The sequence below is a fragment of the Andrographis paniculata genome, unplaced genomic scaffold (assembly GCF_009805555.1).
Source record: "Andrographis paniculata isolate CXL003 unplaced genomic scaffold, ASM980555v1 Contig55END, whole genome shotgun sequence".
Classification (NCBI taxonomy): Eukaryota; Viridiplantae; Streptophyta; class Magnoliopsida; order Lamiales; family Acanthaceae; genus Andrographis; species Andrographis paniculata.
Genome location: NW_026137590.1, coordinates 2,470,692 through 2,497,978, shown reverse-complemented (window position 1 = coordinate 2,497,978; position 27,287 = coordinate 2,470,692). Strand labels below are relative to the sequence as shown.

The 27,287-nt window shown below is 31.8% G+C and overlaps 4 protein-coding genes and 1 long non-coding RNA gene across 5 annotated transcripts; 1 reads left to right on the top strand and 4 right to left on the bottom strand.

The window, feature by feature from the left end:
- Positions 1-1,110: 1,110 nt before the first annotated feature.
- LOC127256138 (uncharacterized) lies at positions 1,111-1,952 on the bottom strand. Its single transcript, XM_051281984.1, has one exon. The coding sequence runs from the start codon at positions 1,881-1,883 to the stop codon at positions 1,416-1,418; it is 468 nt and encodes a 155-aa protein (XP_051137941.1). The 5' UTR covers positions 1,884-1,952; the 3' UTR covers positions 1,111-1,415.
- Positions 1,953-9,306: 7,354 nt separating this feature from the next.
- Positions 9,307-11,975, bottom strand: LOC127256515 (protein ENHANCED DISEASE RESISTANCE 4-like). Its single transcript, XM_051282565.1, has 3 exons — positions 11,677-11,975; positions 11,202-11,335; positions 9,307-11,126 (listed from the first exon to the last, which is right to left on the bottom strand). Exons 2-3 carry the CDS (start codon positions 11,308-11,310, stop codon positions 9,562-9,564), a joined length of 1,674 nt encoding a protein of 557 aa, XP_051138522.1. The 5' UTR covers positions 11,311-11,335; positions 11,677-11,975; the 3' UTR covers positions 9,307-9,561.
- Positions 11,976-17,243: 5,268 nt separating this feature from the next.
- Positions 17,244-17,818, bottom strand: LOC127256069 (thioredoxin H-type-like; the record flags this gene model as incomplete). Its single annotated transcript, XM_051281900.1, has 3 exons — positions 17,244-17,393; positions 17,500-17,622; positions 17,708-17,818. Coding segments are annotated over 3 exons (384 nt in total), but the record flags the coding sequence as incomplete, so codon positions are not given.
- Positions 17,819-17,821: 3 nt separating this feature from the next.
- On the bottom strand, positions 17,822-19,064 carry LOC127256469 (uncharacterized). Its single transcript, XR_007839862.1, has 3 exons — positions 18,965-19,064; positions 18,504-18,559; positions 17,822-17,857 (listed from the first exon to the last, which is right to left on the bottom strand). It is a non-coding gene; the product is annotated as an uncharacterized LOC127256469 (long non-coding RNA).
- Positions 19,065-22,293: 3,229 nt separating this feature from the next.
- Positions 22,294-26,321, top strand: LOC127256357 (uncharacterized). Its single transcript, XM_051282332.1, has 8 exons — positions 22,294-22,767; positions 23,935-24,011; positions 24,085-24,253; positions 24,349-24,437; positions 25,197-25,361; positions 25,438-25,515; positions 25,608-25,714; positions 25,814-26,321. Exons 1-8 carry the CDS (start codon positions 22,347-22,349, stop codon positions 25,917-25,919), a joined length of 1,212 nt encoding a protein of 403 aa, XP_051138289.1. The 5' UTR covers positions 22,294-22,346; the 3' UTR covers positions 25,920-26,321.
- Positions 26,322-27,287: the final 966 nt, after the last annotated feature.

Here is a 27,287-nt window from a genome sequence, read left to right as displayed (position 1 = left end):
AATATAAAGTTTAAAATGTAATTAAAATTTATAATTATATTTTTTTAAAAAAAAATAAATTATATAGGATGAACAAAAATAAAAAATAAAGAGAAATTACGTCGAAGAAAGCAAGAAACTAGGAATTTGAAGTTTTTAACCGTAGTCACTTCCTTTATAGTTCTTTTATCTATTCTATTTTCAGCGGTGAATTTAGTAGGTGGGAGCAGTCTAACTCTTAAAGTTCAGCCTACTTTTGATTTAAATTTTACTGCTTTATTTAATTTTTACTAATTTCTTCGTATTCCTGCATTGCTAGTGCCTGGCTTTTCATTTAATTTTTACTGCTTTTTCAATTAATTTCTTCGTATTACTGCATTGCTTAGTACGCAACAACAGTGCGTACTAGGGTGTGTTTGTTTGGGGATTTCAATTTTGAGTTGGAATTTGAATAGCAAAAATTTTGAATTTGAATAATTGTACGATGTGATATAAATAGGTGTTGATGTGATGTTTTGAATGTAAAATTGATTTTTAATATAATATAAAAAATAAAAAATAGGTGTTTGATTTGATATTTTTGAAAAATTTTTTTTGAATGAATCAAAATCCTACAAACGAACCCACCCTAAATATTTCTCAACTATTCCTCAATTTTTTATACAATTATTCCAATTTTAACGGTGAGTGAATTTGTGACCATAAGATCATAACTTCAAAAACTTCTACGTCTTCTGAGCTACTTGACCACATAATTCATAATTTACCTAGTATGACTTATCTTATTAACCTAATTCGTAGAATATTAAATTCGATCAAAGATTTATCATTTATTTAATAAATGTTGTGAATTCCCAAACGACACAGTTCTGAATTCCTAGTTGAAGGAAGCTAAAAATCCATTGGATTTTTTATGAACTCAAATGCTAAACCATCCAAAAAAATGTTTCAAGCAATAACAGTACAAACCAACCAATCAATCTCAGCCTTGCTAATTCCATTCCAAGCAGGCAAGTAGTAAGTATTGTTTGAGGAATTATGTGGAATTTTCTATTATTTCCATAATATTTTTTTTTTAAAAATATCAAATTAAATATTTATTTTTTTATTTTTTATATTATACTAAAAATTAATTTTACATTCAAAACATCACATCAATTTTTATTTATATCACATTATATAATTATTCAAATTCAAAATTTTTACAAACACACCCTATTTTAATTAATTGACACACAAAATAGCTAGATAATATTTATGTTCCTTCCTTTAACAATGAATAAGAATAATATAATTGTACATGTCACCTGGTGGCGTAGGAATTAAACTTAGAAATGAATTTAAAGTTTCGACGCCTCAAGTCACCTGCCATACATGGTTCACCTTAGGGCTAAATACTACTTTAGATTATAATTATGGGACGGAAGGAGTATCAATTAACCATCAGAAGTAGGGGTGGAAGTAGAAATAGGAGTAGAAGTAGGAGATTGTTTGAGGGCCTGGAAGACCCTGGAGCTCCTGTAAAAAATCTGGGCTCTCCTGTTGTAATCAGTGGGGTGTCTCCCCACATCGTCACCCATTATAGCTTCCTTCTCCAGGAACTCCAGGACCTCCGCTATTCCTCCCAGCTCAACTTCATTCTCCTTCTCCAGTATCTCCTTCTCCAACTCCAACTCCAACTCCATCCCCACTGATTTTCTCTTCTCATCCTCTTTGCCACACCCTAATCTCCTCCCCGCCGCCACCTTGTACTTGTAATTGTAATTGTAGGATACCGCAGGATGAGGAAACCAGATTCTGCTTCTAGAAGAAAAAGATGATGATGATGATGATGATGATGGGAATCGAGGGAAGACAGATTGAGAAGGAGAAGATGAAGAAACTGCAATCGAAACAGTGTTCATTGTTTTATGATCTGCTGTTTAATCAGTTGTGTGTGCTGTTAAGGACGACCAAAATAGGCGATCAAGCCTATCTGCTATCTGTTGTGTGTATATAATATATATACATATATCTGTATCTATGTTTATGTCAATGGTCTCCGGAGATGAATGTGTCAGTCACGTGCCTGGACGGTGAATGAAAGGAAATGGTCTGCGGCCACGTGGCGGAGAGGAAGACCACGTGTCTAGGGGCACGTGGAATGACAAGCATAGCTCCACCTCAAAAATATATTTCTTCCTAACTAATTTATCTCATTTAGTTTAGACACTAAATTTTAAAATTGTACAATTAGTGATTAAATAAAAAGATATTTGTGAAAATATTTATAATTTAATAAAATAATTTTAAATTAAAATTAAAATAATTAAATAATTTAATTAAAATAAAAAATTATGAATTGGGAATTAAAAAAAAAAAAAAAAAGACAAATTACTCTAAGCCAGGAAGCCAGTTTAGCTTAGGTAGGTCGATTTCGTGTTCCATGAGATAATGATAATCATGATGATAATGAGTTTGTTTTATGTTGTGTTTAAGATGAATTTGTATTTTATTCTCTAATAAATATTATAGAAAATTATATTAATAATATAAAAATTAATATTTTATATTAAATTATTAATTTTTTTAAAATAAATAATATATATTTTATATTATATTAATATGAATATTTTATATTTTAAAAAATATTTATAAAAAAATTATATCATAAAATATATATATATATATATTTGGCCAACAAACCGAATACGTTTGCGTGTTTTGTTGAATGGAATTAGGAATTCATACCCTATAAGCGACACACCAACGTCGCTTCCAATCTCAAAATTACTCACGGCATCCGACTCTACTTTCTTCGTCCCCAAGAAAAAAATAAAATAAAATAAATCTATATATAAAATAATTATTTTAAAATAATATTTTAAATTTTATACTATAAAATTTGAAAGATATACACAATGATTATTAAAAATATATATTAATATATTATTTTTTTTATAAATTTTTTGTAATTATTTTTCTAAAATATTAAAAAACAATTATTCCTCCGTCCTACTTTTCATATCCACCTTTATATTTTCGTTAGTCCCATTTATTTTGTTATTTTCGTTTTTGTAAAATAATTATATACTTTAATTTTATTTTTGAAAATTTAATTTATAATTTTTTAAATTTTAATTATACTAATTAATTATCTTAATTTTAATCTATAATTATTTTTATTAAATGTTAATTATATTCACTAATATATTTTTAATTATTTAGTAATTATATTCCTTATAAATTCTCGTGTCTACAGTAACATAGACAAAATATCCGGGATGGAGGGAGTATTTTTTATATTATGGATTGTAAAAATTATTTTTTCTAAATTATAAATATATATATATATCAAATAAGTTTAATAAAAGAAGTAAAAACAATAATAAATATGACATACAATATGATTATATTGAAAACATAGTTGTCAACCACTACAAAAAAATAATATATTTGTAACGGAATTCCGTTCATAAATTTCACATAGCTAACGTAATTCCATTCCTATTTTCGTCTCTAATGTCATTAGTAACGGAAAAAATAGATTTAGAGACAAAAAAGTTTTGTTACAAAAATGAATTTTTCTTGTAGTGAACCTAGCTTAGAATATGACTTGTATTGAGAAAGAAATCGTGAACATGACTATGTTGAAAACAACATCATGAACACGGGCATGAACACAACCATGTTAAAAAGTGCAGGGTAATCAACACTGTCGGACCTAGTTTGCAGGATATTAAATTCGAAGAGAATTATCATATACGCACTTTCGGATAGCAGGTGCGAACTCCTAGGTCAGGTCAGTATATTTATTAGTTTAAATCATCCATTTAATTTATGTATTATTTTTTTATAGTAAACAATTTGTCTATTTATAATTTTATTATTATTATTTTAATTAATTAATTAATTAATTAATAATAATAATAATCAAATAATAGTCAATACTATATTTTTATTTACGTTATATTTTCTTTACCAACTTTTAACACACATTTTATTTTTTATTTACCCTGCTTGTATATTAGAAATAATATCATTACTTCTTAATTTTTATGCTCAAACAAAATAGTATAGAGCGAAATATTATAAATTAATTTATATATTTATATATAGTGCATGTTAATAAATAATATATTCGCCTCAATTCAATATATCTATTTTACTATTTTTGTTTGTCCCAATTAAAAATATATATTTTATATTATAATATAGTAATCATATACAAGTACCAAAATATTGTTAAATTTTACTTTTTCGTTCCGGCTAAATTGCCCACTTTAGCCGGGTACAAAGTTTTAGGTATTACGCAAGTAGCAAGTAATTAAACATGTATTAATAAAAATAATTATAGTATAATAAAATAATAATTATAAATTAATATTAAGATGGCTAAATATTTTAATTAAAATAAAAAAAATTATAAATTATGAATTTTAAAATGTAATTAAAGTGTATAATTATATTTCCGAAAAAAAAATAAACAATTTATGTGAGACGGATGGATATGAAAATGGTTGTTAAATTAAGTGGGACATAAGGAGTATAAAATATATTCAAGGTTTTTGTGCCCGTATTTTTTTTCTGACACGATTCTCAATATATATATATATATATTTTATTCTTTCACCAAAGTCAACATTCAACATAAAATATATTCACTCCGTCTCACTTACCATGTCTATCTTTTCATTTTCGTCTGTCTCACTTATCTTGTCATTTTTTTCTAAAAAATAATTATATACTTTAATCTCATTTAAAATTTATTAATTTATAATTTTTTAAAATTCTAATTAGATTAATCAATTATCTTAATATTAATCTATAATTATTTTTATTATACGATAATTATTTTTATTAATATATTCTTAATTATTTACTAATTATATCTTTTCTAAATTTTTGTGCCTACAGGAAAGCGAACATGATAGCAAGGACGGGGGAGTAATATTTATATTATCGACACAATTTTCTATATATTTCATAAAAAACTAAATTCAAGAAAAATCACTAAACAAACAAACCATAAGTTTTTTGTATTTATAAAAGTATAAGTGTCAAAACTATTTTACACACTTTTACTGACCAATAAAATATTATTATTTTTAATCTACTAAAAAAAATAAATATATAAATTCAATTGAAACACGAGTATATATTAAAAAATATTTATAATTGTTAATATGCTAAAATATACTTATTACTAAAATATAATAATAACTATAAAATTTTTAAGTATTAAATATTTATAAATAAATGACTACTGTTTTGTTTAAACAGAAATTTTTGAAGATTTTTGGAATTTTATAAGTTTGAAAAGAGTAAAAAAAAATTAGTATTTGGTTTAATATTTTGTAAGAGAAAAATTATATTTGATGTTATTTTTTTGAAAAATAAAATATCAAATAAATAAAAGTGTGTTGTGTAAACAAAATCTACACTTACCACACTAATTAACTTTTAATATTTGATGGTATTGTCGGGTGGAATGTAAATTTACTGATTGAATATTAATTTTATTAAATTATAATCATATAATCATGATTGATAAATTTATTTAAAGAGTTCATAAAAAATATTTTGTTATTTTTGTTATACGTAGTCAAACGGAATAAACACATATTATAGCAAAAAAATATTTTAATTTATTTCTTTAATTATAATTAAATGAAGAATCTTTCATACAATTTATCTATAATATTAATGTTCCATATTGATTGACTTTTGCAGAGAAACTTTTGGCTTTTATTTAAAAAAAAAAATATTTTGTACATGTTTGAAATAATATTCAATAATAAAAAAAATAAATAAATAAAATTGAAAAATAATTTTTTCATAAGCACTTGAAAGTAACTCTTTAAATAAACAACAACAACAATAATAATAATAATAATAATAATAATATAGTATAATATAGTTGTTGAGTAAGGAAAACCAATACGTAGAATTTTTTTGGAGAATGGACTTATAAATTAGAATATGGGTTTGGGTGTATAGGCCCAATGGTCAATGCGCTATTAAGAAATTGGCTTTTCCGGAAGAACATGTGATTAGGTGATCGGTGGATATAGAAGTCGGACAAAGAGAGGTCGGACGAAGGGAGACAACAAACATCTAGGTCGGTTGGCATGAAGGTCGGACAAAGGAAAGTCGGGCGAAGAAAGATGAGGCGGCCGATGCGGAGGTCGGACAAAGGGAAGTCGGACGAAGAAAGATGAGGCGGCCAATGCGGAGGTCAAGACAAATGGAAGACGGGCAAAGGGAGAAGAAGCAGTGGATGTACAAGTCGGATGAAAAGCAGTTCCAAGGCGGTTGGAAGAAGTTACAACTGACAAACGGATATGAAGGCACGATCTGATAACTACATTTGGGCGGTTGACATGGGTTTTTAAATATGTCTTTTCATAACCTAAAAGAAGAATCTTCAATCGACATCAAATTCAGTGAATTTCTTTTGGGGATCATTATTTTAATTTTACAGTCTGTAGTATTTCTTTTCAATTTTTTCTTTTATATCGTACTAGGTTTAGAGATTCTTAATCTCAGACATTTATTTAATCAAATTCGAAGATAATTTCTATTTTCGGATTTTACTTTTTATTGTTGAAAATTTGCATCAACAATTTGGCGACCACGGATGGATGGAGATAGAGAAGCTAGGGGTTAATTTGGCTAAGGCACGACCTATCGACCTTTGAGGGTTCGGGCTAATGGGTAGTCGGCCAAAAAATGCGTTTGAAAAGTATAGACGAAGCCACAGCTCCAGGAACCAAAATGGTCCCGAACCAGCTATGTCCGCCTTCTTGGTATCGGTCAGATGGGTGCTCACTCGGGATAAAGCCTCAAAAAGGTTGGCTAAAAATAAGGTTCCTAATGAGAAAAATTGGCCACTGGCCAGATAAATGGCCTGGTCAACCTGGGAGGACAGAACAAGCTTGGAAGGAGAAATTATTATATATGTGTGAAGAAAGAAGAAACTTAACTAAATATTCGACTTTAAGGTTATATGGAAAAGTATAAAGAAGAAAAGTGTACCTGCATAGCCAAAAAGAAGGAAAGCTGCGTTTTCCAACTCGGAAACAAGGGTGCTTTCCTCACCCAAAAACTTAGTAACAAAGCTGGTCCAGCTCATTTCCTTCTCGGCCAGTTTGGCAAGTGCCCAACCAGCATGGTCGGGCGAAGGTTCCCTACCCTCAAAGAAGACCAGAATGGGATCGTCGCCCACTATGGGTAAATGGGTGATGATGGCCACGTCCATAAGGGTCGGGCCAATGGGTCCAGAAGGGAGAAAAAAAACTCCCATCTGTGAATGCCAGAAGGCTGCCATGGCCAACAGGGCCTTATAATGAAGGTGGAGAGGCTGAGTTGAGAGGAGAATAGCCTTGTCAATACCTTGCCTCCTCCACTGCTCTTCGAAATGGGGGAGAAGTCTTGCGTACCATTTGCGATAGGCATCTTTAGGGTCAGTAAAGTGAGTCCTGACGCTATCAAGGAGTCTTTCTGGCTTGAAAGCAACATCGTTTATGGCCATCGGAGAAACTTGGGAAATGACGGATTTCATGCGATCGACATCTTCGGCAGTAGTACAATAGGGGCGAATGGTAGGGGTAAGGCCCCTCGAGGCCACAAAAGGCACCGATGGATTAGTCCTGTCGAAAGGAAGAGCAAGGACATATTGGTTGGCCATTTGCGAAGGATATACAGAAAACGAAAGAGAAGAGATCTGGGAGGATATTCGCTTGAGAGAAAGGGAAGGATTTCAGGATTCTGAGTGCGTGAATATGGAATGGAAGGGTGAGAGAAGGGTTTTACGTAAACCCCACGATGTGACATAAAACAGTGTAATGATAGCACTGTGTTACAAACCCCTAAACATCACATCTCACACAGTCCGAGAATTGACGCTTAGGAGTCAGGGAGGCAAGTTGTTGAGTAAGGAAAACCAATGTGTAGGGTGTTTTTGAGAATAGACTTATGAATTAGACTATGGGTTTGGGTATAGGCCCAATGGTCAAGGCGCTATTAAGAAATGGGCTTTTTCGGTAGAACTTGTGACTAGGTGATCGGTGGATATAGAAGTCGAACAAGGAGAGGTCGGACGAAGTAAGACAACAGACATCTAGGTCGGTTGGCATGGAGGTCGGACAAAGGGAAGTCGGGCGAAGAAAGATGAGACGGCCGATGCGGAGGTCCGACAAAGGGAAGTCAGACGAAGAAAGATGAGGCGGCCGATACGGAGATCGGACAAATGGAAGACGGGCAAAGGGAGAAGAAGCAGTAGACGTGCAGGTCGGATGAAATGCAGTTCCAATGCGGTTGGAAGAAGTTTCAAATGACAATCAGATATGAAGGCACGATCTGATAACTACATTTGGGCGGTTGACATAAGTTTTTAAATAGGTCTTTTCATAACCTAAAAGAAGGATATTCAATCGACATCAAATTTAGTGAATTTCTTTTGAGGATCATTCTTTTACTTTTACAATATGTAGTATTTCATTTTAATTTTTTCTTTTGTATCGTACGAGGTCTAGGGATTCTTAATCTCAAACATTTATTTAATCAGATTCGAAGATAATTTCTATTTTCGAATTTTACTTTTTATTGTTGAAAATCTGCATCAACAATACTATAATAATCTTTCCCTCTATAATAATCTTTCCCTCATGGTTGCTTTTCTTTTCTTGTTTCTTCATAAAAATAACTAATTTTTTTTTTTATTTTTAGTTAATTTATTATTTTAAATATATTTAATAAATATAAATTAATTAAATTAAATTTTAAATTCTTTTCCTAGCTCAAAATATCTTTATTTTTATTTATCTACTTAATAAATAAACATGTATATTTATATTTAAAACTCCTAATTTTTATAAAATTAGTTTTAAGTTAATTATAAATAAATATAAATATTTATATTTATTTATATTAAATAAAATTTTACTCCCTCCGTCCAGGAAATATAGGACTATTACCGTAGATATCAGAATTTAGGTAAAGTATAATTAGTAAGTAATTAAAAAGTATATTAGTAAAAATAATTATTATTTAGTAAAAATAATTATAGATTAAGATTAAAATAAGTAAATAGTTTAATTAAAATTAAGAAAATTATAAAATTTAAAATTTTAAATGATAAGTTATACGGGACGGACGAAAATAGAAAATAAGGACAAATTATGTGGGACTGAGAGAGTATTATTTATGTGATATACATATTTTATATTTTATTGAGATATAATGTTAAAAATATTTAAAATATCAACAATACTACTCGTATAAATACAATAAAATAAAAATAATTTTTTAAATATAATTAATAAAAATTAAAATAAATTATAAAGATTCCAAAAAATATACAATTATATTAACATCATATATTTTTAATAAATTTTAACTATTTAAAACACTTTCAATTTTATTACATTCAAATAATTTTTTTTTAAAGTATTCTCGGAATTATTACAATACATTGTATTTCACGTATTGTATATGATCGGCTGCTCTAGCCTTATCCACTTTGCACGGCGTGCCGTCGTGTGTTCGAGCCTTCACAGCGGCTGCATTTTCCGGCGACTTTACAAACCCGTCGACCAATGCTCAGTGATCGAGTACTTGGCTGGGCGACGAATACCCCATCAAAGAATGTAGCCGATGGTTCAACGACAAAGGCCACACCTGTTCGATCCCGTTGGTCGATTTTCGCAGCTCGCCGATATCTGATGACGATCCAACCGATTCCGCCGGAGTCATTGATCCAAAACGACGCCCCTCTTCTATGTTCCGACTACAGTTTCCCGGCGAAGGGGCCAATGAAGCCGCCATTGTCGGAACTGCAAAACTTCCTCGAACCACCGAGAACTTCAGGACATTCTTACAGGCATTGCACATAAGTCGATGGCTTCTTCTGTTAAAGATCAGAAAATCATCGGGAAAATGCAGAAGTTCTGAGCAATTGTAGCATGCGATAAACGGCGCTGCACCCGCCACAGGTCGAACGTATCTCTTCGTCTTCACCGGCCGTTTCTCTGGAGATTTAGATCTTTTTATGTCGTTGCAGGTTCGATGCGATTTACTTCGATCATTAACATGGTGATGCGAGCAAGAGCATCCGGAACAATTAGAATCCCTCGATGCAGCCATTCTTGAGTACTGTTTTATTGAATATGCTTCCTGCTCGACTGTGTATGGATTATAGCTCAAGCGATTGAACTTTCTATCTACGAATCGATCTAAAAAGCTTCTGTTTTCTATAACCTCGGGAAACTGCATCCTGTCGATCTGATCTTTCAGTTCGTAAACTGTTCTCAACAGGTCTGCTCTGTTCATCTCCGAGTATGAAGCTTTTCTTGACGGACGATCGCCCAGACAAGGTGGAGGTAAAATGAGACGATCACTTGATGCGCCGATTGAGTATAAAGCAGTTTCAGCGTACTTGTCTCGGTCCCGGAACATTTCTTGGATTCCATTGTAAGAAGATTCAGTACTTGTGTATGTGTAATAACTATCATCCGTCGCATTCTTAGTTGTCGATCCATTTTCTGTGTTGACGCCGAGGTAATTTGATCCAGTTGTAATCGGAGAGTCTTCCCCGTCTAGATTCATAATCTTCTCCATTACATCTTCGCCTGCTTCAAGATTCTGCTCTTCTAGTTGCGATGCATCGTCGCCAGAAATAGATACAGAAGATAAATCCTGATCGGCAGATTTTACACTTCCCACAGAATCTGGTTTCTTGTCGAATAACAACGAAATCTGTCCCTTTTCAACATGATCTTGTGGAACCACATCATCCGAAGGCAGATTGGCTTCTGGATCTTCATGTTCTTGTAAATCCGGAACATCCATGGCCGCCTCATGAGTACACTCAGCCGAGCCAAGGATTCCATTCGGCTCACCATTATCATCACTGTGACATTCTTCGGACACAAGGTCTCTGAGATTGCCCTGTTTCGAAGGTTCCTTACCTTCAACAATGGAACCTTCAATCGGACGGGCAATATCAATCGAACCACCACCGGAATCTTCTTTATCCGGCGAAGAATCTAAGGAAGGCTGCGGTCCGGTGGAAACATGCTCGGAGCTCTGAACTTCCTTCTCTTCAAAAGCACCAGCATCCTCCTGGCTTTTTTCAATCTGATTGCTCCTAGATTTCCAGTTTTTGCCTAAAACATAGCAGCAAATCACGAAGATGGAGAGCAATTCTGCGAAGAAGACGAAGCTGAAAGAGGCTACAGTACCTTGAAGAATATTGCCGCATCCTCCGCAACTGTAGAGGGAAGCGTCAGGCAGCTCTTCTAGAACGTTCCAACATCGAGGGCATCTAACCCGTCGAACTTTTCCAGCCATTTTTGAACGGTTATTTCGTTCCAATCTACGAAGGGATGAGATCGATTGAAATCAATAATTTCAGTATTCCTCAGAAGATCAACCATTCACATGAAACCGAATCAGCGACGGAAAATTGGAAGCAGCGCAGTGAAGAACAAGCAAAACTCAACAAAGTTCATATTAAATTACGCTTAAAATTGAAATCATACAGAGTGCAATAGAAACCCTAGAAAATGGGGACGAACCGAACTCAAATCAGTTAAGCTGTATTTCTTCGCGCAATTCAAACAAACTAACATTACTGAACAAGAGACGAAATGCGATCCATCATTCATTCCACCGTATATAAATATTCCACCTAAATTCCGAAAGAGACGACCATACCTTATTCCATTAACAATCGGAACTAACTCTTCAGAATGATGTCTTCAATCCAGACCAGCAGATGAAGGAAGTAGGAAGCGTGAGATGACGTAGAAGAAACAGAGCCTACACAGAGTCAAGGAAGGGAAGGATATTATTGTTTTGGATATGGAGAATCTCTCTTCTTCTCGTTCTTCGTTTCTATTGGTGCAGGCAGAGCCACTGCTGCCATTGACAAGCTTCCTTCTCGCTATCACTGAAAACCCCACACGGAGGGAGAAGTCATCATCTCTATCAGTCATCATCTCTGCCAATTGCCATGGACATGACTCGGTCATCCAATAAAGAAAACTAGCCGACGCTTGAATTTAAACGCTTTTATTTTATTATAATAGTATATAAATTACAATTTTCTTTTTTTATTTAGCTTAAAAATAGTGTTAAATATTGTGCTCATATATATATATATATATATTTTCACTGTTCGCCTTTAAAGTCATATTTACCTTTTATATTATTATAGTAATATTAAAAAAAAATTATATTTGTATAATTATTTATATAATTGAAGTATTTTTGTAATCTTTTTCTTAATTTGTACCCCTTCTGTCCCATATAATTTGTCCCTATTTTATATTTTCGTCCGTCCTACGTAACTTGTCTTTTCTATTTTTGGAAATATAATTATGCACTTTAATAGCATTTTAAATTTTAAATTTTATAATTTTCTTAATTTTAATTAAACTATTTATTTATCTTAATTTTAATCTATAATTATTTTTACTAATACATTTATTAATTACTTACTAATTATACTTTACCTAAATTCTCGTGTCTACGTTAATACACTCATATTACATGGAACGGAGGGAGTATTACGTTTCGATATAATAATTAATATTCAAATATCAATACGCAAAAAAACAAATGAGACATTTTGATAATAATAATAATAATAATAATAATAATATAATAATAATATAATACTTGTATCGTAACAAAGTAATTATTTTTTTCATTTTAATCTGTACCATAACAAAATATCTATTTTTTTCCTAACATTACAAATACATTTATATTTTATATATAATTTATCCTTATAAATATAATAACTACGTAAATGAATGTCGATGGTGTGTAGTTAAGCGGTTTAATCTTCGCTTGACCAAGTTCTTTTTCATTTTTTTATATCGACCCAGAAGGATCCTATGGTAGATATTCGTTATTAAGGGGTTTGCTTGGGATCATAATCTTCACAAAGATATCTAACATTGCTTTTGTAAAATAATAATAATACAAATAAATTAAATTAAAAACTACTTCTAATCTGAAGTTTTTATTGATTAATATTTAAAAATTACAAATTACAAATAAGAATTTTCTTCAATTTTATTATAATTGAGTTTCAATAAATTATTTGAATATTTTGATTTGAAATTGAATATTTAATTTTTATTTAAATAATATTTTGATACGATATTTTGTCGAAAAAAATATGATATTTTTATCTACGATTGAACATTATTAATTTGTATTTAAATTACAAACTGAACACCCTTCTTATTTTTCACTTATTTATTTATTTTTTTTATCCTTATTATTGTTAGAAAAACTTCTATCTTATGTAGGATCTTAGTAATAAGCACTTAAACAGCTAAAGCTATTAGAGTGTGTTTGTTTGGGGCTTTGGATTTTGAATTGAGATTTGAATAGTAAAAATTTTAAATTTGAATAGTTGTATGATGTGATATAAATAGGTGTTCATATAATGTTTTGAATGTAAAATTGATTTTTAGTATAATATAAAAAATAAAAAATAGGTGTTTGATTTGATATTTTTTGAAGAAAATTTTTGAATGAATAGTAGAATTTTGACAAAATCCTACAAACGAACACACCCTAAAAGTAAATTAAATTCCTAATTTTGGCCTGATAGCATACAAATATTGGCTCTTACTATTTCTTTTTAATTGATTTACAATAGTCACGGAGCATGCATTACTCTTTGAATACTCAAAGTGATTCCCCCAAAATTTTCCAACTGAAAATGAATTTTTGCATGGCTCCTACTCAGATTTTTCGAAGGGGCTCTAAGCCTCTTCTGAATATGATGCGCTCAAAGATCAAACAATGTGAGTCCTGGCAGCACTTCACAAAGCCCGTTGTCGGATTAAAAATAGGCTCTAGCAGTAGCACCGCTACACGGTTTCAAGCCTTAACGGTTCATTTGATGGATTTTATCTAAAATCTACTGGAATTTGGATAAAAACAAATTGAAAATTTAAATTAACATAAAGTATGCTAGAATTGACAAAAAGCAATATAAATTAAGACATAATTCGATAAAATTCCTAAAATCTAGAGACAAGCTACTAGAAAAATAAAAAGATAAATTTGATTTTAGATAAGATGTGTGTTGTGTGAGTCTTACTAAATATGACCCTAAAAAGGAAAATAGAACCAATTCTTAAATTCTAGAAAGTGGATGGTACTTCTGGACCCATGTCCAACAATCTTTTTATTCGTACCTGCAAGAATTCTAACACTTGTGATCGATTTTGAGGCCACATGTGACAAAGGAAAACTTCTTCATCTGCAAGAGATAATCGACTTCCCATCATTGGTTGTCTGCAGCATCACCGGAGTGCCAAAGGCAAACTTTCAGACATACATTCGGCCAACTTACAACCTAACCTTAACTGATTTTCGCAAAGAACTTACCGGAATATAGCAAGCTCAGGTTCTTATATATTCATAATGTCCAAATGTTTGTTTTAACTTTTATCTAGGTCGACCGTGGTCTTACATTAAACAAAGCTATTTCCCTACACGACAAATGGCTTCAGATGATGGGAATAAAAAACACTAACTTTGTTGTCGTAACCTAGTCTGATTGGGATTGCCGAACGCTACTTGAAACTGAATGCCGATTCAAAAATATTTACAAGCCTCCTTATTTCAATAGGTATGCTTTTGTCCTCCCAAGTCAAAGTAATCAATCTTCTAATGTTCGTCATCAAACCTATCCTTTACATAAAACTATGCATATTTTTTAGCACCAATTTTGTCCGTGTAAAAAATGGATCCATTTGAGGATTCCATTCCATAGTGTTTTTGGTCGGAAAGCATGTAAGTTGAATGAGTCTGTCGAGAAGGCCAGCCTAAGACGGGAAGGTCACTTAATGATAATTCACAAGGGCTACAAACTTTCAATCACCAACATGTTATCCTACAACCCAAGCGATATTAGGCCATTAATTGTGGGGTTAAAAGTAATAAAACAATGGTTAGGAAACATGTGCTGTGGCAAGGAAGATTCTTCTTCGAATGCGGAAATTGGACTCCGGCGAGAATTGCTAAATGCCAATTCAGAAAATCAAATATTTCAGGGCTTAATTGTGATTTTTCTTCTTGGTTGTAGATCTGTGTTGTGTTGTTCTGTTCATTTTTTTAATTGACTGATGATCGATCGAGAATCTTCTTCTCCATTCAGTATATACATATGCTAATTCTGGTTTGCTAATTTTTAGGTATTTTATGCTTGCTCTCTTTATATGTATATATGGACATAATTGTGGGTACAATACCTATATGTTTATTTATCTATGGAGTGTGTGTTAAGAGTATTTGTCTCTCTTTATATTATACGTACTATTGGATATTCTCTCATGTTGTTCATCGCCTTCATCAATAACAACATTAATTAATATATATGATTTGTTTCTTTCTAAACATGAACTTGATCGACACATGTGGCACCCATCTGACACGTCAATGTACACATATTAGAGTAAATATATGCACGTAGTTGATAGAGTTACTCAGAGCACCGCCAGTGGCTAATGTAAAAATCTCCCTCGAAAGCCCACGTGTCCAATTATACTTTATTTCTCGATGGATGGTTTGTCAATTTGAGTACAGTGACCCATTTGTTTTTTTAGAGGTAAAATATTTTATTACTAATTTTATTTATTTAAAGAATATTTTCCTAGGATTTTTTTTCATAGATACGGCCATTCTCCCCCAAATTGATATATCATCTCCTCGCCTCGTTGATTCTCTTTGTTGTGGGCATCCCCGACGACATCATCCAAACAGCACATCGCCCGGTGGGAGTTTCTTCGGCGAAGGTTTTTGAAAATTTTCATCTCGGAGAAGGTAAGAAACTCCTTCTCGCTTTCTCTCCTTCTTTCACCCCACCCGACGACTTAGTAACGCATGAGCTTTGCTGCCAGAGGGACGGCGTGAGAGAAATTATTGTGGGAAAACTTGACGCCGGGGAAAAAAGAACAGTGAAGTGGAATGAAATTTGTACGGTGTGCACAGATAATTTAATTAAAGATGAGAGAGAAGATGAATTTTTTGTCACACAACACCATTGTGCCTCACCTCCACCAGGCACAAGTTATGTTGCGCCAATATATTCACCTCGAAGTTTATTTCACTGTGCGGCCTAATTCTCGATGGTCATGAGCGAGGCCTTCTGAATAGAATAAATGGGTCTCCAAATATGAGCAGCTGGCGATGATGCTCTCATGTACTATGAAATCACATGCATATATATATATATATACTAGTGCTCCGTTGGCAGTGTATAATTGTTTTTTACCATAATATATATTAATATTTTAAAATTTAATTATTAAGGTTCTATATATACTAATTAATTTTAATAATAAATATTATTACGATTAAAGTATCGATTACTATATTTTTTTATTATTATTTAAATCAATTTACTTATGAATAATGAAACTTAATTTGTTTAAGAAATAAAATGCATAAATTTATTAAAAATTCTAAATTGACGCAAAGATCACAAAAATAATATTCTTATTAAGGAATATCATAGTAACAATTTTATTGAAAAAGTATAATTAAAATATAAGCAAAATAGGGATGGTGAGTTGTTAAGTGGCTACCGAGTAATTAATAAAAATTATAAGTACTTGTTTATAAAGCAAAGATAATTTTACTGCAATATCTGAGATGCCTATGTTAATTACAACAAATACGTAACAATAATTAATGAAAACATATCTAAGTATATCTGGAAAGTTTTGGAGGTTTTGAAAATTTGGAAAAAGTAAAAAAAATTAGTATTTAATTTGATATTTTTTTTAAAAAAAGTATATTTAATATGATGTTATTAAAAAAATGAACAATGTCAAATGAGTGAAAATGAATTGTGTAAATATACCTTAATAAGTAACAACAAAAGGTTGTAAAGACAAAAGTTCAAACAAATATACAAATGCAAAAGGCAATGCAAAAAATATAAGGATATTAAAGTCATTTCAACTGTCAAAAAAGTTAGATAGGTATATATTACTTTAACCAAATTTTTTCAAATTTTATTGTTTGGACTCCATTTCTCGAAAAAAAACATATATATTTTTTTCACAAATCATTACATCAAACATTTGTTTTGATACCAAACTCGAACCAATCTTTCCCAAACTCAAATAAGTATTAAAATATATGAACAGCATGCATAGATACAAAAATATGCTTACTATTTCATTGTTGTGCTGCAATGCTGAGATGCACAATTGGATCAAATCCCCTTATGGATCATATCTACAGACTCAACTGCTTGGCTTTTCCTTATCAGCAATGGCTACAATTTTCTTCTCAAGTGCAACCTTGTCGGCACCAACGAGCTTGTCGACCTCTTTCCCATCCCTCATGAAAAAGAAGGTTGGCGTCGCGCTGATGCCCCATGAGGTACTGAATTCCTGCACCAGATAGACATAAATCCACAAGTTCAATTTGGACATTGAAGATCATCGATTGCATGTAGACAGTCATGTCATTTCCAGTTCCGGGTTTATGTGAACTTACAGCCAACGCATCCACATCAACCATTAGAAACAGAATTGCGGGGTGCTTGTCAGCAAGTTCGCGGTAGGTTGTTGCAATGTGCCTACAAGGACCACACCAATGTGCACTGAAATTCACCACCATCTGGTTGGAAATTTCGACCATTTTGTGAGGATAAACGAATCTCTGTAATGGAAATGGATTAAGCTTAACAAAACTGATAACTTACGACTTTGCCTTCATTGTTTGATTCCGATGTTTCTTGGTTCCACTTTTCCATTGAATTTACAAGGTGAACATTTCCACCTGCAAGTTCTTCGTCACTGTCACTGTCCTCTTTTTGATTGGTTGGATCCCCCAGCCTACAAACTCTCCTTATCTACCAGGAGACATGAATGAAAACACAAATTTTTTATGCATTCCAATGTTTTGTTTAGCTCAATTGTTAATAGGGAATGCAGAGATCACATAAACAAGCATTGTCATGTAGATCACAGTCTAAAAACTGAGTAGATTTATTGTAGAAGCTATTAACACAAAGATTGGAAGAAATTGGCAATTTTGTTTCAATTAACACTTTCAATCATAAGTCACATATTTGTAGGAATGGGAAACCAGTTAACTGTTTCTGTATTCGATAACAACAAATCATCGGCTAACACAGCAGAAAAAAGTTCAGAGAAATATGTGGGCAAAAGTGCATGCTAGAAATTGGTTTTAAAGAACTATGATACATTTGAAAACAAGACTGATTTCTCGAAGAGAATTAGAACACTATTGCAGTAAATGGGAAACCAGTTAACTGTTTCTGTATTTGATAACAACAAATCATCGGCTAACAAAGCAGAACAAAGTTCAGAGAAACGAAAGAAATATGTGGGCAAAAGTGCATGCTAAAAAATTGGTTTTAAAGAACTATGATGCATTTGAAAACAAGACTAATTTCTCGAAGAGAATGAGAATTAAAAAACTATTGCAGTAATTTAACGAATCACAAAGAGATGTGAAGATTATAATCAACTAACATCAATTCCCCTGCTCCAGCTCCAGCAGAGTCCCATCGACTATTCACAGCTGAACCCTGGCCAAAGGACTAAACCCGTGAGCTGTGACCAATTGTTACAAGAAACCATTCATACACCAGCTAGAAACACAATGCACCAAAAGATATTCTTAATTGCAGCAATGAAGCAGACAAGCAAGTCGTTAAGCTAAAAGTATTTTCAATTGAAAATTAGCCAAGCTTTATATCAATCTCAAAATTCAACCAGTGACTTGCTTAACCACAATTTTGGGGATAATGATAAAAACCTAATTTCCACTTTAACAACATAAACATCTCCTAAAAATTGATTTAAATGTGTTCTCGAGTGCAATGAATGAAAATCCTCTCAAATATTTTCCTTAAATGTCCAATATTGATCCAGGAAAGCATTTTCACCTGATCAACCATTAAAATTTTATGAGAATAACGTTGTCCACTTACCAATAACCGTGTGCATAACTCAAAATAACCAAGACTACCACAAATCGCCGTCTCGATTCGCCTTAAACCAACGAATCAACAATTCCCATTTAGAAATCATAGCAGAGCTATTAAATGCATCAATACATGCATGCCGAAAGACAGGAAAACCAAAATCCAGCCCTTCCTAGAATCCATCTGAAATTCATCCACATTAACATTATAATCGCAGGAGTACTATGCTCCGATTGCGGTAATCGTTGATCAATCGAAAATTTTTACCGTACGATCGTGTGAGCACGAAGCTTCTGGCCAACCGTCATGGAAAGGAAAGGGAGCTAACGATCGATGAGAGAGTAAATTCTGATATGATTATTTATAGTATATTGGTTTATTTTCTTTTTTTTATACACACAAATTAAAAATAATGCTCTATTATTCATATAATTTTTATTTAAAATATATTGTTAATTTAAAATTTTATTATTTAAAAAATTAAAGAAATAAAAATTTAAAGTATGTATTGTCCCATGTTTATAATTTTAGATATTTTTAAGTGAAATATAAAAAAAAAATAGTATTAAGATTATCATCATTATAAAAAAAAGTATGCATTCTAAGGATAATTATATAGGAAATAAGAGATCGGAAAATTTTCAGAATTTTTTTCTAAACCAAGTATTTATCAAAATTATTTTCTTAAGTTATCGTTTGAACAATTAAACCATGCACAATGGTCTAAAAGCAAAAATACCTCTTAAGTAAAAATCAAAATTAATTTAGTATATGCTTTCAACCATTTAATTTTAAATTTAATCATTTTAATTGAATAAAACAGTTAACTCCGTGTATGTATTTAGTATTTGTCCTGCTCGCATAAGTTATATGGTATCACAAAACAATTTTTCAAATTCAAAATAGATTATTGTCTTTCTCTCATTGTTTATGTGCAGAAGTTCTTGAAGAATTCTCTCTCTAATTCTCTCAACTACATAGTCTCTTTGCCCGGCTAAATAAACTAACTGTAGTGTGTAACAACTTTTAGGGCGGTTTAAATTCAATTTTGTATTTCCAAATAAAAACAGTTTATGAGTTGATATTATGTCAATTAACTCATGATTTGTTGGGTTTGGGTTCCTTCTGTATGTAAGAGGCCCAACAATTCAAAGTTAGCCCAAGAAGAATTAAAAGCCCATTTTTGTTAATTGTTGCCCTAGCCGTCTTAGTTGGGAGGGGTCAATTGGGTGTAGAGATTGAGAGAGACAATTGTTATCCACGCACGCGAGAGAATCTGCAAGTAAGAGATAATTTCAACTCGGTTCCGATCAACGGTCTCGTCATCTTCGGATGTTCTTTTTTGGTATCGTTGATTTTTCCTTATTTGTTTGGATTCGATTTTGAATCTTATTGGTTGGGATTGGAATGGGTTGTTTGTAGTTGGGAAATCTCTTGTGATTGGGATTCGATTCTTGTATTTGGGTGTGGAGGTTGATAGCCCTTTTGATTGTGGTTATCTTTTGATTGTACGAACCTTTTGAGATAGTGGATTTTTACCTTGGGTCGGGTGATAGACCTCGTGGTTTTTATCCTTCACTTTGAAGGAGTTTTCCACGTTAAAAGTTTCGGTGTTTCGTATTGTTATTTTCGTTTTTATTGGTGGTTGTCATTCATCTTCTTTTGGTAGAAAAAATAATTGATTGAAGGCAAAGGTTTTGGTGGAACAGTTTGAACACACTGCTTGGGCGTGACCACGCACGCTTAAGGAGTACGTCGAATCTAATTTTGGTTTGCATTTTGGCCTTCTTACGGTATTCTTCCAACATATTTGATCATCAGATAAAATTTGTTCTGACTTTCAGCAAAGTCTTTGTCTAAACATAGATTGATGCAGGTCATTCGACTGACTCTCGGATAACATCATCCAAAATTATAAATATGTCAACATTCTCAACAGAGCAAGTAAAAAAAAAAATTGTTTATTTGTCATACATCGATAATATAACTAATTTACTTATTTTACAATTGGCGAAATTGAATATTTATCGATGATCAAATTCACTATTTAAGTTGTTAATTTTATTATTGATTAGAAGCTTTTTATTATTAAAGTTACTGTTCATCATAGATTTTTTAACCTTGTAATTTATTTATTTTTAATTTTTAATTTTTAATTTTTAATTTTATTAATTAAACTCCTTATATATATATTTATATATTGAACATTTGGAGAATTTTTTTTTTTTTTTAGCGGACGATTCTACATTCGCTTTATTATTTTTGTTTTCATTGTTAAAATAAAATTATACTATTTAATTTTTTAGTATATGAGGAACAATGTCATTAATTAATCTATTCAACAAAAATAAATAGATATATAAATATAAATAATGGTAATAGCTAGTAATATATTACCCCATTTGTCATGTAAAAATAAAAAATGTTTAACAAATTTTAGGCATGAATTTTAACAAAAATAAAATAGTTATTGTTTTGCCTTTTTATAAAATATATATATTTATGTTTTTGCTTAAAGAAAATAAAAATATTTTTCTTATTACAATTCAAAGAAAAAGAGTTAATATAGATTTGAATAATACTCCCTACTCCTCCCACATACCATGTACACGTTGTTGTTTCTGTTCGTCCCACATACCATGTCACTTTCCTTTTTTTTTTAGAAATGACTACACATCATTTTAAATTTTAATTTTTTTTTAAAATTTTAATTAAATTAATTAGTTATTTTAATCTTAATTTATAATTATTTATATTATAAAATAATTATTTTCACTAATATATTTTTAATTATTTATAAAAAAATTATTATATTATTACTTTAACATATTTAATTTTATCTTATTTTTTTGTTTAATTATTATAATAAAAACAATAATTAAGTATGCAAAAAACGACAACAAACTTATCCTTAATCCTCCTTCATTGCATCCTCGGTAGCATTGTAATACTACTTAATTAAAATTCGATCGTTGGTACCTTCAATTTATTCGCATTTACTGATAAATTTTAAACAAGAAACTGCTTTGGCAGTTCTCACTCTTCTGACTTTTCCACCAATGAACAACACTTATTACGCAAATTTTATAAAAATAAAAATAAAAACAGTAAAATATATTAAATAATTTTTTAATAAAATAATTAATTAATTAATTATTGATTTTATAATTTTTTAAAATAAATTATTATTTTTATTTAAAATCAAATATCAGTTTCCAAAGTGTTTTTTATAAATTTTATAAATTATAATAGGGTTTTTGTGTATATTTTTTTTAGCGTTATATAATATACCTAAATTCCATAGTACATTCTACAATTAATCGGCGCTTTTTACTTTCCCAGTTTCTGCTAATTCAGTTTTAGGGTTTTAATTTCTTCTTGTTTTTTCATGGAGGAATCGTCAAATCCAGACGCTACTCACGGCGGATTCCTCCAGTTGCCTTCCGTACGGTTCATACAGTCCCCTATTTCATCCCTACTCGAATACTCCGGCGTCCTCCGCCGCGACCCCCCGCCGGAGTCCTCCTCCGGCAGCCCTCTCGTGGCCCAGAGTTCTTCGACTACTGAAGCCGCCGCGAACGGCGCTCCGGAGTCGGGAAGTAGAGATTCCGGCGACGGTAATAACGAAGGGGACGTATCGATTCGGATTGTCGGGGAGAGTGGCGCCGGCGACGGTGGGGACAATGTGAATGATGATTATTACTACAGGGGATCGTCGAGGTTTTTGCAGCAGGCTGCGAGGTGGGTTGAGCAGATTCTTCCATTTTCAGTCCTTTTTTTGGTGGTGTTCATCCGACAGCACCTTCAAGGTAATCAATCTAATCTAATATACTCTCTACGCAGTTATTCTCCAAGTTTTAAGAAATTTTGAATCTGATTGTTACATCTATAAGTATGTTGATGATGATGAGTTGGCTCTATTGCTTAGAACAATAGGTATTGCTTTAAGTAATACTCTCTCTTTCCTCTATTTGTATGCTCATTTGACATAGACACGAGTTTTGATTAATACTCCCTCGACGAATACTCTGTCAGTCCGGTTGTAAGGTTTTATTTATATAATATTTTACAAAAAATATTATTATAATAGTATTATAAGAATACTAAAGCATTTTTTTGTCATTAATTTATACTACATTTTCATATAATAATTAATATTCAAATATCAACTAGCAAAAAGTAAATGATAGATTGTGATATAAAGTGAGTAATATTTTAGAAAATAAATTACTTGAGTTAAAGAGTTAGAGAGTTTTTAATAAAAGGGACCTTTAGAGTTTGTAGTAAATTAAAAAATAATAATATTTTATTAGTTAGTGAAAATATAAAAATGTGTAATAATTTTTTATATTTGTGCTATTTCCTTTGTGTATAAAGTAATTGTATGGGTTATAATTAAGTAAAAGTTAAAAAGTATTTTGGTTTTAGTATATGATTATTTTTTTTAAAAAAAAAATGAAAGGAATATTTTGAAATAAAACATACGATAATGGTAAAAAAGATATTTGAATTAGAATAGAAGGAGTATAATATAGAAAAGTATAAATTAAAGACTATAAGAAATATTTATTATATATGAAAAATGCATATTTTTGTGGACAAACTTAAAAAAAAAATGTATAAATTTAGTGGACGGGAGACTATATAGTGTTTTGTTGTGAAACCGAAGTTGAAGTATGGAAGAGTACTGCATATTAAGCCCTAAAGACATTTTTCGACCTCGCCGGTGAGGTTTCCGGCGAGGGGGGTTTAGCTAAAAACATACTAGTAAAAATATATGGCTTAACTCTTTGTCATTCAGACATAGGTTCGTCAAACTGGATCACCAAATTATCGTTTTTTGTGTGGTTGTTTCTTTCTTGATTTCCTTAATTTCGCAACATATTTAGTTTTATGGCTATATTTGGATATAATGTTCATGTAAGTAAGCTCATATCTGGACTTGTTTCTTTACTGTTTCTATAAATTGTTTCTAGGATTCCTCGTGATCGGTTATGCAATGGCTGTCTTGGTGAAGTCCGACGATGTTCTTCAGAACCAAACTGCCCTAAAGGTTGAGCCGACATTCGTTTTGCAGATGACATTAGTTAATACGGCGAAGAAGAAAACTCATAAGATTCTTGCAGGGCGAGAGGAAGCTAATTGTCCTGCTCGGTTGTTCAATGCTTTTCATGATTCATATATTCGGAATCTACTGGTGGCTTCGCAATGACGACGTTCTGTATTCACTGCTCATGATTCCTCCAACGGCGATCCCTCATTTTTGGCGCGCAGTTTTCATCATCCTTTTAAATGGTATGGATCTCCTCCATTTTTTTAACGGTCATTTTTGTGAAGTGAATTTCATTAGCTGACAGTTCTGTATTTACTTAGTATCCGGTTGCTGTCAGATATAATGGTGCGACAAGCCGGGATGATCTTCAAGTTGGTTCTTTTAATGTTCTACAAGAATGGCCGAGCCCAAGATTTCCGGAGACGGGTAATGTAGCAGTGTGTGGATGTACTATTAGCTGTAAACGAGCCGAACTTGTCATGTTTGAGCTCGGCTCGTAAAGAACTCGAGCTTGGCTCGTGTTCGTTCGTTAAGAGATACGAGCTTAAATTTTTATTTGGGCTCGGCTCGTTTAGCAATTTTTTTGTTCGTGTTTTGCTCAACTCGTTAAAAGAAATTTTCGCTTTGTTTACCCACACACTTTCACTCGTTGCATACTATTCATTTTTTAAAAAACATTACTATCAAATACATTTTTTCTCTCATAAAACATCAAATTAAATACTAACTTTTTACTTTTTTTTTTTTTTTTTCCAAACTTTCAAAATTCCCAAAACCTCCAAAAACTCTTAGCTAAACAAACCATTTATTTTATTTATTTATTTTTTTTAAATTTAAATTTAGTTAATAATAATTATAATTGTTATTAATAAATTTAAATAAAAAATAGAATGAAATATAATATTTATAAAGATATATATACTTATTAAAATAAAATTATTAATTTAATTTTTCTAATAAATACTATCGAACGTCCGCGAACAAGCTCGAACTCGTTCGTGAACACAACGAGCTAAAATTTATGTCGTATTCGACTCGTTTAGCTTAACGAACGAGTTCTCAACGAGCTTAAACGAATTGAACTGAGCCGAACTCGCGGCCTATTTGTTTGTTTTACAGCTCTATTTACTAATAATCAGCTCATGTAATTTGCTTCGAGTTAACAGTTATGTTTTGGCAATTTAGGGGCAAATGCTGACTCTCGTCGAGTATATTTTACTGCTGCACCGCACCGTGTTGCCTACGCCGTTATGGTACAGATTCTTCTTGAACCAAAATTACGGGAGCTTTTTTTCATCGGTGACTGCCGGATTATATTTAACTTTCAAATTGGCATCGATCGTCGAAAAGGTATTTCCTACATGAGGTTATTTGTATATAAAAAAAACTCGTGTCTGAATGATCTACTCCACCGATTCGCGATCAGGTCAAGTCATTAGTTGCTGCCGTGAAGGCGCTGTCCCGGAAAGAAGTTCCATACGGGGCTTACGCCACACAAGAACAGGTGCTCGTATTTTTTTTTCAAATTTGAGAATCTGAACAATCGAATCACTCATGCAGCGCGCTAACCGGACATTTTTGATCGATTTAATTCAGGTAAACAATGCTGCCGGAGATTTTTGCGCTATTTGCCAGGAGAAGATGCACGCCCCGATTTTGTTGAGCTGCAATCATATGTTCTGCGAAGACTGCATTTCTGAATGGTTCGGTTCGCCTTAATTTTTTTTATTTTTCACCTTTGCACAAGCTAAGTTATTGATTCGATCAGATCAATGATGCCAACTTTTTTTTTTTTTTTTCAGGTTCGATCGAGAAAGGACCTGCCCCTTATGCCGGGCGCTGGTGAGGCCAGCTGATCTGCAATCATTTGGGGACGGATCGACCAGTCTTTTCTTCCAAGTGTTCTAGTCTAGTCGTCTTCTTGCGACAAATTAGTCATTCGTAACGGGATCTTCAATTCCCCTGTCTGCTCGGCACCCAAATCAAACAGTCGGAAGCCAGCTTCGCGATCAGAGGACGGATTTGTGAGATAGAGGTCTCCATGGCTGAAAATGGAGGATAGACATTGAGCATCAGGATGAAGACAGGGGAATGTTGGGACAATGTTTTTGACATGAAGGGATTCATTGAAATAAACTAACTTGCATGGATGGATATGCAAATACTTTGGCCTTATATCATATCATGTATAAAAGCATCATTGGTTGTCTACCTCTCGATTCTTTTAAATTTGTTTTTGTCGGAGAATATGATTCGAATAAATGTTTGTCTTGCTCATATAGCATGGCTAAAAGATTTTCATTTTGGATTCATGTTTGTGGCTGTCATAAAATTTAAAAGATATCGGCAATGTTATTACAAGTATGACTAAGAGCAACAGCAAAGGATTCCATGGCTTTCTCTCAACCTGTAGAAGCCCTTTTTTTTTTTTTTCTCAAAAATTAATTACAGACTCTTATTTCCATAGGCATAGGTGATGCAGTCCCGTGTAGAAGAATGGCTTCTCAAGCTTTTTTCGGCTTCAAATCCTCTGTTCCATTTTTTTTTTTTTTTTTGTTACCTCTGTTTCTTTCGTTTTCAATTAAAATAATTTCTATCAAGATTTATCAATTAAATTGTGCCAAAAAAATCATGGGAGAGATTTAGATCTCTTTAATCATCTATCCAAAATTAAAGATGTGATTCGGAGTTGCTTTGAACTCACTCCGCTGCAAAAAAGAACTTTCTCTATGATTAAAAGATAGTCGTGAGAACTTCCATAGGTCCACCAGAAGAAGTAGTCGTAAAGCAACAAAAAATTCATCTATACAATCATCCCAACTTGTTGCAGCTGCGCATCAATCCATGGCCAGGTTAGTTATTCAATGCTAAAATAAATTGGAAACTATATATTTGAATCGGTTAAAAAAATATAGCAATATTGAATTTGTCCGTCAATTGTTCGATAAAATGCTGCCAATAAATTTGTCCACTAATGACTATAAATATGATTTCACCTTACATCAAAACTTTTTAAAAGATCTCAAGAACTTGATCTTTTTTTTGTTCAAACGTCTATAAGATAATCAATCATAATTTCTTTCTTATTTATACTTTTTAGTCTATTTTATTTAATTTTATTTATCTGTTTTGAATAATAAAAACAATGTGTATATTTCTTAAAATATTTGTTTGATTGATGCCATGATAAATCATGTGCATGGATGGATGATATCAAAGGATAGTATTGATATTAGAAAGGAAAGACAACATGCAATAACAAGAACCTTTTATAGT

What these genes read in the sequence shown, in the direction of transcription:
- LOC127256138 (XM_051281984.1), bottom strand. Translation starts at nt 1,883, where the DNA reads ATGAACACTGTTTCGATTGCAGTTTCTTCATCTTCTCCTTCTCAATCT.
- LOC127256515 (XM_051282565.1), bottom strand. Translation starts at nt 11,310, where the DNA reads ATGGCTGGAAAAGTTCGACGGGTTAGATGCCCTCGATGTTGGAACGTT. An exon ending in ATGCGGCAATATTCTTCAAG is followed by an intron (nt 11,127 to 11,201) that starts GTACTGTAGCCT and finishes GCTATGTTTTAG; the next exon opens with GCAAAAACTGGAAATCTAGG.
- LOC127256357 (XM_051282332.1), top strand. Translation starts at nt 22,347, where the DNA reads ATGGAGGAATCGTCAAATCCAGACGCTACTCACGGCGGATTCCTCCAG. An exon ending in CATCCGACAGCACCTTCAAG is followed by an intron (nt 22,768 to 23,934) that starts GTAATCAATCTA and finishes AATTGTTTCTAG; the next exon opens with GATTCCTCGTGATCGGTTAT. An exon ending in TTTCATCATCCTTTTAAATG is followed by an intron (nt 24,254 to 24,348) that starts GTATGGATCTCC and finishes GGTTGCTGTCAG; the next exon opens with ATATAATGGTGCGACAAGCC.